This window comes from Pterocles gutturalis, unplaced genomic scaffold (assembly GCF_000699245.1).
Source record: "Pterocles gutturalis isolate BGI_N339 unplaced genomic scaffold, ASM69924v1 scaffold27969, whole genome shotgun sequence".
Taxonomy (NCBI): domain Eukaryota; kingdom Metazoa; phylum Chordata; class Aves; order Pterocliformes; family Pteroclidae; genus Pterocles; species Pterocles gutturalis.
The window spans coordinates 2,123-12,689 of NW_010129029.1; the positions used below are offsets into that span (position 1 = coordinate 2,123).

The 10,567-nt window shown below is 37.4% G+C and overlaps 1 protein-coding gene across 1 annotated transcript; it reads right to left on the bottom strand.

The window, feature by feature from the left end:
• Window positions 1-341: 341 nt before the first annotated feature.
• Window positions 342-7,930, bottom strand: SLC25A14 (solute carrier family 25 (mitochondrial carrier, brain), member 14). The gene is made up of 9 exons (XM_010079827.1): window positions 7,859-7,930; window positions 6,317-6,464; window positions 5,568-5,662; window positions 5,206-5,291; window positions 3,819-3,914; window positions 2,826-2,950; window positions 2,157-2,295; window positions 1,112-1,192; window positions 342-377 (listed from the first exon to the last, which is right to left on the bottom strand). Exons 1-9 carry the CDS (start codon window positions 7,920-7,922, stop codon window positions 342-344), a joined length of 870 nt encoding a protein of 289 aa, XP_010078129.1. The 5' UTR covers window positions 7,923-7,930.
• Between the last annotated feature and the right edge of the window lie 2,637 nt (window positions 7,931-10,567).

The window sequence follows — 10,567 nt, forward strand, 5'->3', positions numbered from 1 at the left end:
ATTGTTCTTTGCCCTTATAAAACACTGCATTCAAGTCTCAACAGCATTCAGATTTTCACATTCAAGAACCCTTGAACAGTTGACAGAAGGTATTCCTTCTGGTTCAGTTTGGAAAACAGCGCACATCATCCACTGAATCACGTGAGCAAGCCATTGTTACAGGAGCCAGCTTGCCTTGGAATCACTTCCAGGTTGCTCTCGTTCACAAGTCTTGTAGTGACCTCTTCCTTTGGCCAGAATCTCAGACAAGAAAAAGCAAATGCTCAAGACAACTTACAAGTTGCTCTAAACTCAAACAGTACATTAACAGAATTCAGTATACAGTTCAACATGTCAGAAGTCTATAATTTCTTCAACTGTTCATATGTCAGAAAGAACTGGACCAGATGATTAAGGAAAACTGTTTCCTGTTCACACAGTACAAAATGGTCACTTCACTAAAGGACAACTTTGTGAAACTTTTTCCCAATCTTTGTTCCCTCCTGTGCAATGCTGCTGGTTGGCCATTTTTGTTATGCAGTACTAAGCAGAACAATTACACTTGCTTTCAGGCTGGTGATGCCAATTACTTTACCATCCCTATTCCTCAGGATCTTAAACACAGGACTGAGGAGGCAGGAGAATATTGCAAAAGCCATTAGTCTTTACTCGCTTAGCTTTGATGGGCTAAAGTAGATTTGCTCACGGTAAAAACATTACTACCAATCCAACTCACAGGGCTCTGATCAGCTGGCTCTTTAAACAAAAAGAAAATTGTGAGATGAAGATAAACAAAAAGATTTCATGGCTAACTGCCAACAGTTTCCCCAGTTCTGGAAATAGCCCCCATTCCTAACTCATCTGGTCAATTTTATTTAAAACTAGGCTCCAAACTAAGGAAAAGGACAGGTATGAAATCAGAGGAACAGATCACATTCTAATATTCACCCTGTGAATCACAAATTCAGTCTGACTGGCAGCAGTTGACTAAGAAAATGGTTAACTACACAATTTTCCATTCATAAAATAAATTTGTGCTGACATGACACTTTCCACACTGACCACTCCATGAAACTGTCAATACTTGTTGTCTGGCTAGCTTAAAAGTTTTGCACACCTTTGAAAAGGATACAATGATATTCCAAGGACCAAGTCTTAACCAGTTCGGCCAAAACCCTTTATATAGAGCAAAAAAGCCTTCATTCTTCCATGTCTGGAAAAAACAACACACAGCAAGAACATACTTATGTCATTTGTTATTAGTGAGAAATTTAGCCAACATCTCAGCTAACAATATTCTATACCAGACAAGGGGATGGCTTACTGCTGTAATCTTGATTTAAACATATTGTACGATGGGACAAGGAAACATTTCACTACATAAAGCCAAGATTAGTAATGCCTGCAGCATTATTTGGCAGGTAAAGATGCAGTCTGTGTCATTCAGTACCTCATCCAGATTCATCCAAATTGCATTCCTGGACTTTTTTTCCTCCCCAAAAACCTTGCAGAGTGCTGCATGTAAGCCTGCAGCTCACATTAGGCACCCCCCTGACATTTTTCAGTTTGCTTTATGGACTTCACAAAATTGCACTGGACAGTGTGACTTGAACTGTTTTACAAACGGGACTGTTCAGTCAACAGTTTGGACACCAATAGCTTCCTACCCACTCTTCTCTGTGTAAAAGGCCATCATTTTCCCACTGCATACCCAATTTAGGGATTTAAGAAACCAAGCCAAAATAATCAGACTGATATCGCCTTTGGCTGTACTAGGCTTTCCATTATGCAGTAACCAACAGAGAAAGCCAGCTGCCCCAGATGATGTTGCTCTTTAAGAACTGACCAATGAAATTATAATTTCTTATCAATATACCAACATCAGGTAAAGTTAAGTAAGAGACAGTGCTGCTGAGAGACTTAGTCTCCTCATCCAAACACTAAAAGGAAGTGCCTGCAGTACATACTAACATTCTTTCTGCCTCTGTCAAGACAGTAGATACTTTTCACACCAAGCACATTATTGGCAGTATAGTCCTTTTGAACATTAGGGAAAAAAACATATTTAAGTCACTTGGATTAATTTCTAGGGAAACTGAGAACAATTTTGAGTTCTACAACAACATCATTGCTTGATCGCACCAGTTTCTACTTATGTTGATACATGAACTACTTACTTGTAACAAGCAATCCAAAGTACCCTTGTAGTTTGAGTGTCCCCCATGCTGCTGGCTTCTCTGATTCATCATGCGTGTCCTCACAACATCAATTGGGTTGGATGCAAGGGCTCCAGCTAACCCACAAGTAAAACTTGAGCTAATAAAAGAAAGGCTTAATGAAATTTGACCTACACACTAAGATGCACAAGAATTTCCCCCTCCCCAGAAAACATGCAGTAATAATGAGTGTTTAATGCTTTCAGTTAAAAATTACATCAGGTAGTAAGCGTGAAAAATTACTTTTCATTCACTATAAAGCATCATTTTCAAGATATGATATACAGCCCTTATATATAGATTCTGCATACTCAGACAGATGTTTGTGCCTCTGAGAACAGCAAATACTTGATTGGAACTCTCCTCTAATCTCAGTTTGCAAAGCTGAATGATTCAGATCATCCACAAAACAAAATTCCGTATTCAAAAGAAAATTAAATCCAAATCCTAAATAAAATTAGCTTCCATGCTATGTGCTACCATTTCAGATGCTATTGCATTAAAAAGTATAAACACATCAGAAGTATATTTACATCTAGACTGATAACAGAAAAATACCAAAAGATTCATCACCCATAACAAGCAATAACCAATGATGAGCTATGCAAGCAGTTAGTTATACAAACTTACAGGAAGTGAGTATATACTGTATCTCCCATAAATCCAGACATAATTATGTGCTTCTTGGTAAGGTCATACACTGGCAGCTCCACTCCAACAACAATGGCAGCTCTCTGTGCTGTCAGCGATACTCCCTGGCAAAAGAAAGGATATAGTTGTAGTTTAAAATTAACCTTTGCGTACCATCAGAAATGCCTAGCTTTTATAATGCAAAGCAACACACCACAAATGTGTTAAGAACATTGTTAAGGCAAATATGGCCAATTAGTACAAGTCTTAAACGTACGTGCTCCAAAAGTGTAGATTCAAGTTAACAGATAAATCACTTTCCCACACTGAACAGCAATTTCAGTTCCTTTATGCTACTTCATCTCTGCTTAACATATGAATTCTTACATCAACACTCAGGTAAAGACCTCAACAGCCAGGTGAGGTCAACACCCAGCTCCCCTTGCTGCTAACCAAAAAACTGACAAAAGTAAGGAGGATTAACAGAAAAATGGAGATCAAGAAACTTTGCAGAGACAAATCACACTAACAGAAAAACATTTCTATTTTCCAACAGTTTCAGAACAATTGTCTATTCTTGGTTTTCAGCTGTTATAGTTACTGACTGTAACTGGCATAAGACAACCTAAAAGACTGAGTACAAGAATTCCTGAGCTAGAGAGGATGTTCATTACTACTTTTACTTCCAAATGTTCTTTAGTATATGTTTTAAAAAGCAGAGCTTACAGATTGAGAGGTGGCTTGCAAAGAGTTGCTGAACTAGTCCTAGAGCCAGTCACCCTAATTTAAGCCTCCATTTGTCTCCTTTTTTATGAAGTGGCTAATCCATAAAGTAACCCTTTGTCAGGATGCACCAAGACATCAGTAGTAAAGTAGTCACAACAAGCTACAAACATATTAGCCACTGACTTCTCCATATTTTGGCTGAGAATACTGTAGAAGAACATGGTATTCAGTTGAGCAAGAAAGTGTAGAATAGAGTTAAAAACTTGCCTTCCATAATCCTTTAGTGCCTTCCTTTTGGTAGATCTGTATGAAGTTGCCCATCATCCCTCCTTGAATCACACTACCTTGGGCTTGCATTCTGATCTGAGATTAAAGATAAAATTAGAAAATAAATACTTTTCAAATACATAACCAATAAGATGTTATTAAAATGGTATTAAACTATTAATTTACAATCTTTTAAGTAGCAGTCTATTTCTCCAAGTACAAATTAATAGCTGACATTATCATAACCATGATGCAATCTTTTGAAGCGCCTTAACTGTCCAAATGCAGCTGCTAATTTTGAACAAGTACATGGTGTAGTTCTTAACTGCACTGCCATGTCTATTTCTGTACTTGTACACTACTTCATTTAGATGAGACTGGCAGATGGGTTCTGCAGAATGTCCTTTACAGTGTTCTCACAGGAACACATTAAAATGAAAGGTTAAAAAGATTAAAGTTTCAGCTAGTGAGAACCACGGTCTTAGATCCTGCGGATTTCTAAGAATGTCCTTGGGAAACTGCCATGGCAACTACCAAATACAAGTGTGGTGACAAGCAAGTTCGTACATGGACATAACTCTGGGAAATAACTAATTGAAGCCAGACTTGAAATAGAAGCTTATGTTTGAAATGCCTCTACATAACCACACTAGCCTTGGGAAGGATTACATTTTTAGTAGGTTTAGGAGAACAGAAGAGTTTTCTTGATTTTTTTCATTAGAGGCAGCTATGTAAGTCACATGCTACAGTTTGTTTTTTTTTTTTTTTTTTTTTTTTTTTAAGTTAAATACCATCAGTCCTGTTCAGTAACTGGAAAAGAGGTCACTTACTATAATTAAGCTAACAGGTTCTTAAAGAGGTAATGGTTTCACCAATTTACTTTAAAGGACTGATGCTGGAACAGTATTTCCATGGGACACTGGATTGCAAAACCTCTCTCCGAGATTAAAGAATCATACAGTACAAGTAGCACTCACTGAAACTCTTGCCTCTGAATTGATCTTGACCTATTTTGACCTCCAGAAACATCCTAGTACAACAGTGTTACCAAGAAGTATAGATGAAATACACAGAGGGGCTTCCACACACACACGATAGCATGAAACTTGGAGTTACCTTAAATTCTTCTCTCTACCCCCAAAAAAAGTTATATGGATCCAGCTACCTCCCCCACCATCAGCTTCTTGGTGCATAATTCCAAATAATTAGTATAGACCAGAAGGAGGTTCCAAGAATTCATGTTGTTACTGATGTTTTTTCTTTTAAAGTTAAGAGATGAGAATGAATAGGGTTACAAAACAACAAATCCTATATTAATCAGGAGATTCTGCATTTCTTCAAGGAGAGGAAAAAAACTAAGGACAAACTTTACATAACACATAATTACCTTTAAGACATCTGTAGGGTTGGCAATAGATGATGAGATTACTCCCGAAAGAATGCCACATAGAACATTTATCATCAGGGTTTCATCTATTCCATAAACAAAGAAAGCAAGTTTAGCTGCAGATTTACAAAGCTTAAGATGCATCAGGGCAGGATGATGCCACCCCTCTCTTTAACCAAAGAGAGTGCCAATTAACAGAAGCCTTAAAAACTGCTCTGACAAGTTTTCCTTGCTGACTCACTTCATTGTAATTGGTACAAGGAATGTCTTCAGTAGACTTGCTTAAACCACTAAGATACCAAATGGAAACAACCAGCTTTAAGCAAAACAGTCCTCAACTAAATTGAAAAAAACCCACTCACCTTCTGGATGCTCAACAAACATTCTTTTTAAGCTCTGGTAAGTGCCTATTTTTATGGTTCCATATGAAGCTTGCCGTAGCATTGCAGGTGCAATCCTGTAAAAATAGGCAGTGATAATATTTATGCTCAAAAACACAAAAGACTGATAAGCAAATACTTTTTAGAGCAGGAGAGACTGAACACAAGATGTCTACCAGAGAAAGGTCTGTTCCTTTAAATCTAAAGACAAAATGAAGTTTGGGGTTTTGTTTTGTTTTTTAAATAAAGCCTGCAAGAACGTGAATGAACTGTGGAAAGAATACTATTAGAGCATGCCTTAACTTGTGATCTATAAAATAGGTGGCAAGCACGTCTGAAATGTAATCTGCAGATCACATCTTTCCCCCACCATCTTGCATCTTTTAAAATAAAGTATGTCCATTTATACACAAATGTTACTTCAAATTTTCTTCTTTCTCCCATAGCAGCATTGTAGAGAACTTCATGCTTAGCTCTTCTTTTTTTTCCCAAGTAGGTTTTGTTGTTTGACTGGTTTTTTGTTTTTCTTTTTGGTTTGTTTTTTTTTTTTTCAAACTTGAAATGCTATTGCAGAATGCAAAGATTGAAGCAATCTCAGCTTGGGCTTTCAGCTTCCAGATTGAGACTAACCAAATGCCTTGTAAATCTGAAACCTAAGAATTCACACACTATAGGCCTGTACTTATCAATAGACTGTTCAGAAACCATTACTGCAAGTCAGTTAATTTTACCCAGAGTATAAGGCTTTCAATCCTTCTTCTCTGCATATTCTGACTAGGGCATGCACCATTCCACGGTAGCGGATCTCTCTATATTTGGCATCATTAACTTGACCTTGAACCTGGAGACGTGTTTTGGTCAGATCAATGGGGAAAGTACCTTAGAGAAAAAAATCAAGAGAAAAATAATCAAGTACTTACCTAACCACAGACAACAAAGAACATGATATAAGAAGCAGCAACCTTTATTATATACCAAAAATATATTAAAATACGCTCATGGGAAAAATAATTTGAAGAAGTGGTTCATCACCTTCTGAAAGCTTGTTACAAGCCCTACCTACTTCCTGTGTTTACCTTTTGCATTCACTATGTTTTCAGGCAACATGGTATTGCCTGGTTGTAAACAGCCACACTGAATAGGACTCTGCAATCACAACCAAGTACAGAGTTTGCATGTGTATTGTACCAACATCTTTGAAGAGCATTTCACTGAAGGCAAATAAATAAATTCCACAGGACAAGCTATACAGATTCTAGCCTAGAATCTAAAAAAGCAACAGCAGCAGTACCCATTTCTGTTATTGCTTTCCTGTAGCCTACTGCTACATCAAGTTCATACTCTCCATGCTCCCTTTATGAAGGGGTTTAGAAAGCATATTCCTCCAGAGCTTATCTTAGGAAAGGGACTACCTCAACATTCAATACTCACCTAAACACTACCAGAAGTCAGAATTAACTACATCCGTTCTAACAAGGTTTACCAGACAAGCAAGGCTTTATGAATTGCTTGTCTTCCTCCCAAAGCTTTTGGCATTATCAGCCACGTCACATAAGAGTTTTCAAACTCAAGTTTGAACAAGACTTGTAAGAGAATGTAGAAAAGGAAAACAAAATAGTAGTTTTAAACTGTAATTTTATAGTACATCTACTTTATCAGAGGGGCTTCACATGCAAGCCTACCACATCAGACTATGTTCTGCTACTATGAAAATACAAGTTTCCTTTACATGCATTTCAGGTAAGACTTTAAAATGATGTTGGTATTTTAGGTTTGTCTTTAGAGTAGGCACTAAAATGTCAGATGCAGTGCCTCACTATACCAATTATACTTTGTTGCACACTAACTGAATTCAACTGTTCAAATCTAATCAGCCACTCACATTCAAGAAGGGGGAATTTAAACTGCAACACAGCTACTCAGAAAAGCTAAGAGAATTTTACAAGTTAAGAGCTTAACTTGTTTACTCTAGCAAAACAAAAGCTGTGTATACTTATGACCACTGTCTAAGAACATATCAAATACTAAATAATAGAATCCAAAGGCAAAGTTTGTATAAAAACAAGACTCACAAGGGATGAGAGTTTACAAACAGAAGTGTTCTGACACTGTAACAGAGTTCAGAGTAACTCTTCAGTCAGCATCAAAGAAAAAACCCCTATGCTGCAGAACACCATATACTACTGTCTCACTGATAGCATGGAACCAAGCTTGTTTTAAAAGGGACCATCTGAGTAAAGGAAATCATGTAAACAGTTAAAAGAAAAGCTTACCACATTCTGCAGTGATTGATGCTAAACCTCCATAGATAAAGGGCTTCCAGTTCAGTGCCGACATTATTGATTGTTCTTTCTGTGAAATAAGACAATTTAATGCTTCTATAAGTACCTCTGTTATACAAATATATATGCCAATACTTAATAAAAATTTGTGCTTTGCCCATTTAAGGTGGACCTTCCAAACATACTAAGGATAAAAACATTTAGTACCTTCGACAATCAGAAGGAAGTCATCAATACTACACAAAGGCATCTGGGTTCAAATCAATGTCTCTGCTATGTAGTTGGGCCACCACTGTCCTCACCATTAAAGTTTCAATTAGTTTGTCTACCAGGCATGATCTTAAGGAACACTGCAGTGAATTACCTCCAAGGATTCTTACCAGCCTGAATTAATTTCACTACAGTCTGCAATCAAATGGAATTTTAAGACGGTCATTACTAAACTTCTGTCCCTTTTTTCCCTGATATCAGCATTAACATGAGCTGGTACACTTGGACAAAAATAGGGGCACATACAACATTTTGCTTCCATTAAGGCCTATTTCTGCTAACAGTGTTCAGAATATTCATTCCTGTGAAGGTTACATGAACGTAGTATAATCAGGTGCGTGAGGCCTTTTATAAATTAGAGCAGCATTTTGTATTGTAAGTCAATTAAGTGACTTTAACAAAGTGACCACAAATCATAATTAACCATGGCATATGCTTTGCAAGATGCTCAAACAACCCAATTAGCTTAGAAAAGGGACAAGCACTGCAAAACTAGACTAGTCCAGTTGATACAAGATTGCCCTTCTCAAAGCCAAGTAGGTCTCTCCACAGCTTATTTTCCCCTTCCTCGTAATATACTTTCCATTTTCTATAATATCCTCCTAAACATTGGCAAAAGATAACTGTAGAACCCAATTAAATTTGTGGAATAATAGTACTTGAAACAATCTCCCTTGGCACGTGGATTCTCTGTTACTTTGTTTATTCACCCGTACTGCACAGCTGGAAAATATCTCAAACACACCAGTTACTTAGTACTGCCTTTTGTAAAGATGAACCTTCTTTGGTCACTTCCTCTAGAAGTGCCAATAAACCAGTGTCCAAATGAAGTTGACAGAAGCTGCAGACACTGAACATGCCCAGATAGTTACTGCAGCCCTAGTTTTCCTTTTATCATCTTTACTTCCTTAAGAGTAACCTAGGTGTTCAGTCTTCTGACAATATAATAAAAACCCATTGGAGCTCAAAGCACACAATTTCAAATACTCAGCAACCAAGTGCACAGAAATCCATCTTACTCTTTAGACCTCTACAAAAAGCACAACTGATGAAAAAAAAAAAAAAAAAAAAACAAACAAAAAAACCCCACACCAAACAAAGAAAAGGCAACTAAGGGCACACACTATATTGCCAAAAAAAAAAAATGCTGTGCAGAGGTCAGGACTCCCAGGCACAGACTATGCCAGCTTCTTCTATATGAAAACAGCAGAGCTACATGGTTATGGCACTGTGCTGGAGGGTGGCCACTTCCAGCTCCAAGTTCCTTATACTCCTGTCCTGATACGACTAATGGCAGATCATTTAATTAATGGAGACAAAGCCAAGCACAGTTTCCCCACTATTGGCCACACACATGACCTTTGCTTTTGAGAAACTTGTTAAAATTGAAAATAGCTAACTTTTCCCCCTCAACACATTAAAGCAAGTTTTCATCTATCACAAATACCATAACAATGAAAAAACTAAAATATATCTGTACTTTTGTTTGTTTGGTATTTCACTGCCTAGGCAATGAAGGCTACTCAGTTCTTCTGTGTAATACTGGGGCACCGACACAATGCAGAAGTATGAAAACTGTATTTGTCTGGGCTTGCAATTTGTACACAGATTTACTAATATTAGCTGAAGTTTGGATATATGTATAGCATACCCTAGTGCAGAAATTTTACAGCACACTGTTCTTTTGGCATACCACAAGGTGAAGGCTTTACATAGTACTGTAAAGGTTTGTACCTCTGAAAGCCTTACTAGTCTCCTCTCCTGCCATTTAGGCCAAACTAACCCTCTGAGTCTTTCCACTTATTTCTACCTTGCATCTGTCCTTCTAGCATTCTATACTTATATGAAGAAATTAAAGCAGAGGGGTAGAGCAGAAATGCAGAGTTTATCTCAAAAAAAGAAAAAAAAAAAAAAAAAACAAAACAAAACACCACACCAGCAAGCAACTTTGCCCTTTCACCTAGGATTCTTGCTTTGATTCTCACTCATAACTTCTTCAGTTTCACCAATAAGAAAGATAGTAAGCATGTCTTTAGAAGAATTTCTCATCAGATGAGTGAGAGGCAAACTACTTAAAAACCGAGTCTGTCCCCCATTGTACATTAAATGGAGGTCTTCAGTGTTACTAGAGAAAAAAAAAAAATCAAATATACATTGTTCCCTGAACATCACTAAGATGACAGAGATGATACTACTCCTAAAAGACACTGCGCTAGATTAATAGAATCTTCCACGTAGTCATTGCGAAAGTCAGAAGCAAGTTTGATCACTTTTAATTAGCAGCGTGACTGAAATAAAATCAAAAGTTCAGGTTCCATAAAAGAATGCATCACTTAAAACAAATACGTAGATACTTCCGCCACCTTCTGACACTCTCTTCCACATTCCCCCCCCCCCCCCTTTGGGAAAACAAACACCCCCAACAATCAC

Coding starts and splice junctions, on each gene's coding strand:
- SLC25A14 (XM_010079827.1), bottom strand. CDS start 7,922: ATGTCGGCACTGAACTGGAAGCCCTTTATCTATGGAGGTTTAGCATCA. Junction 5,663..6,316: donor TTGAAAGCCTTATACTCTGG/GTAAAATTAACT, acceptor CTATTTTTACAG/GATTGCACCTGCAATGCTAC. Junction 2,951..3,818: donor GCACTAAAGGATTATGGAAG/GCAAGTTTTTAA, acceptor TTCTTTTGCCAG/GGAGTATCGCTGACAGCACA.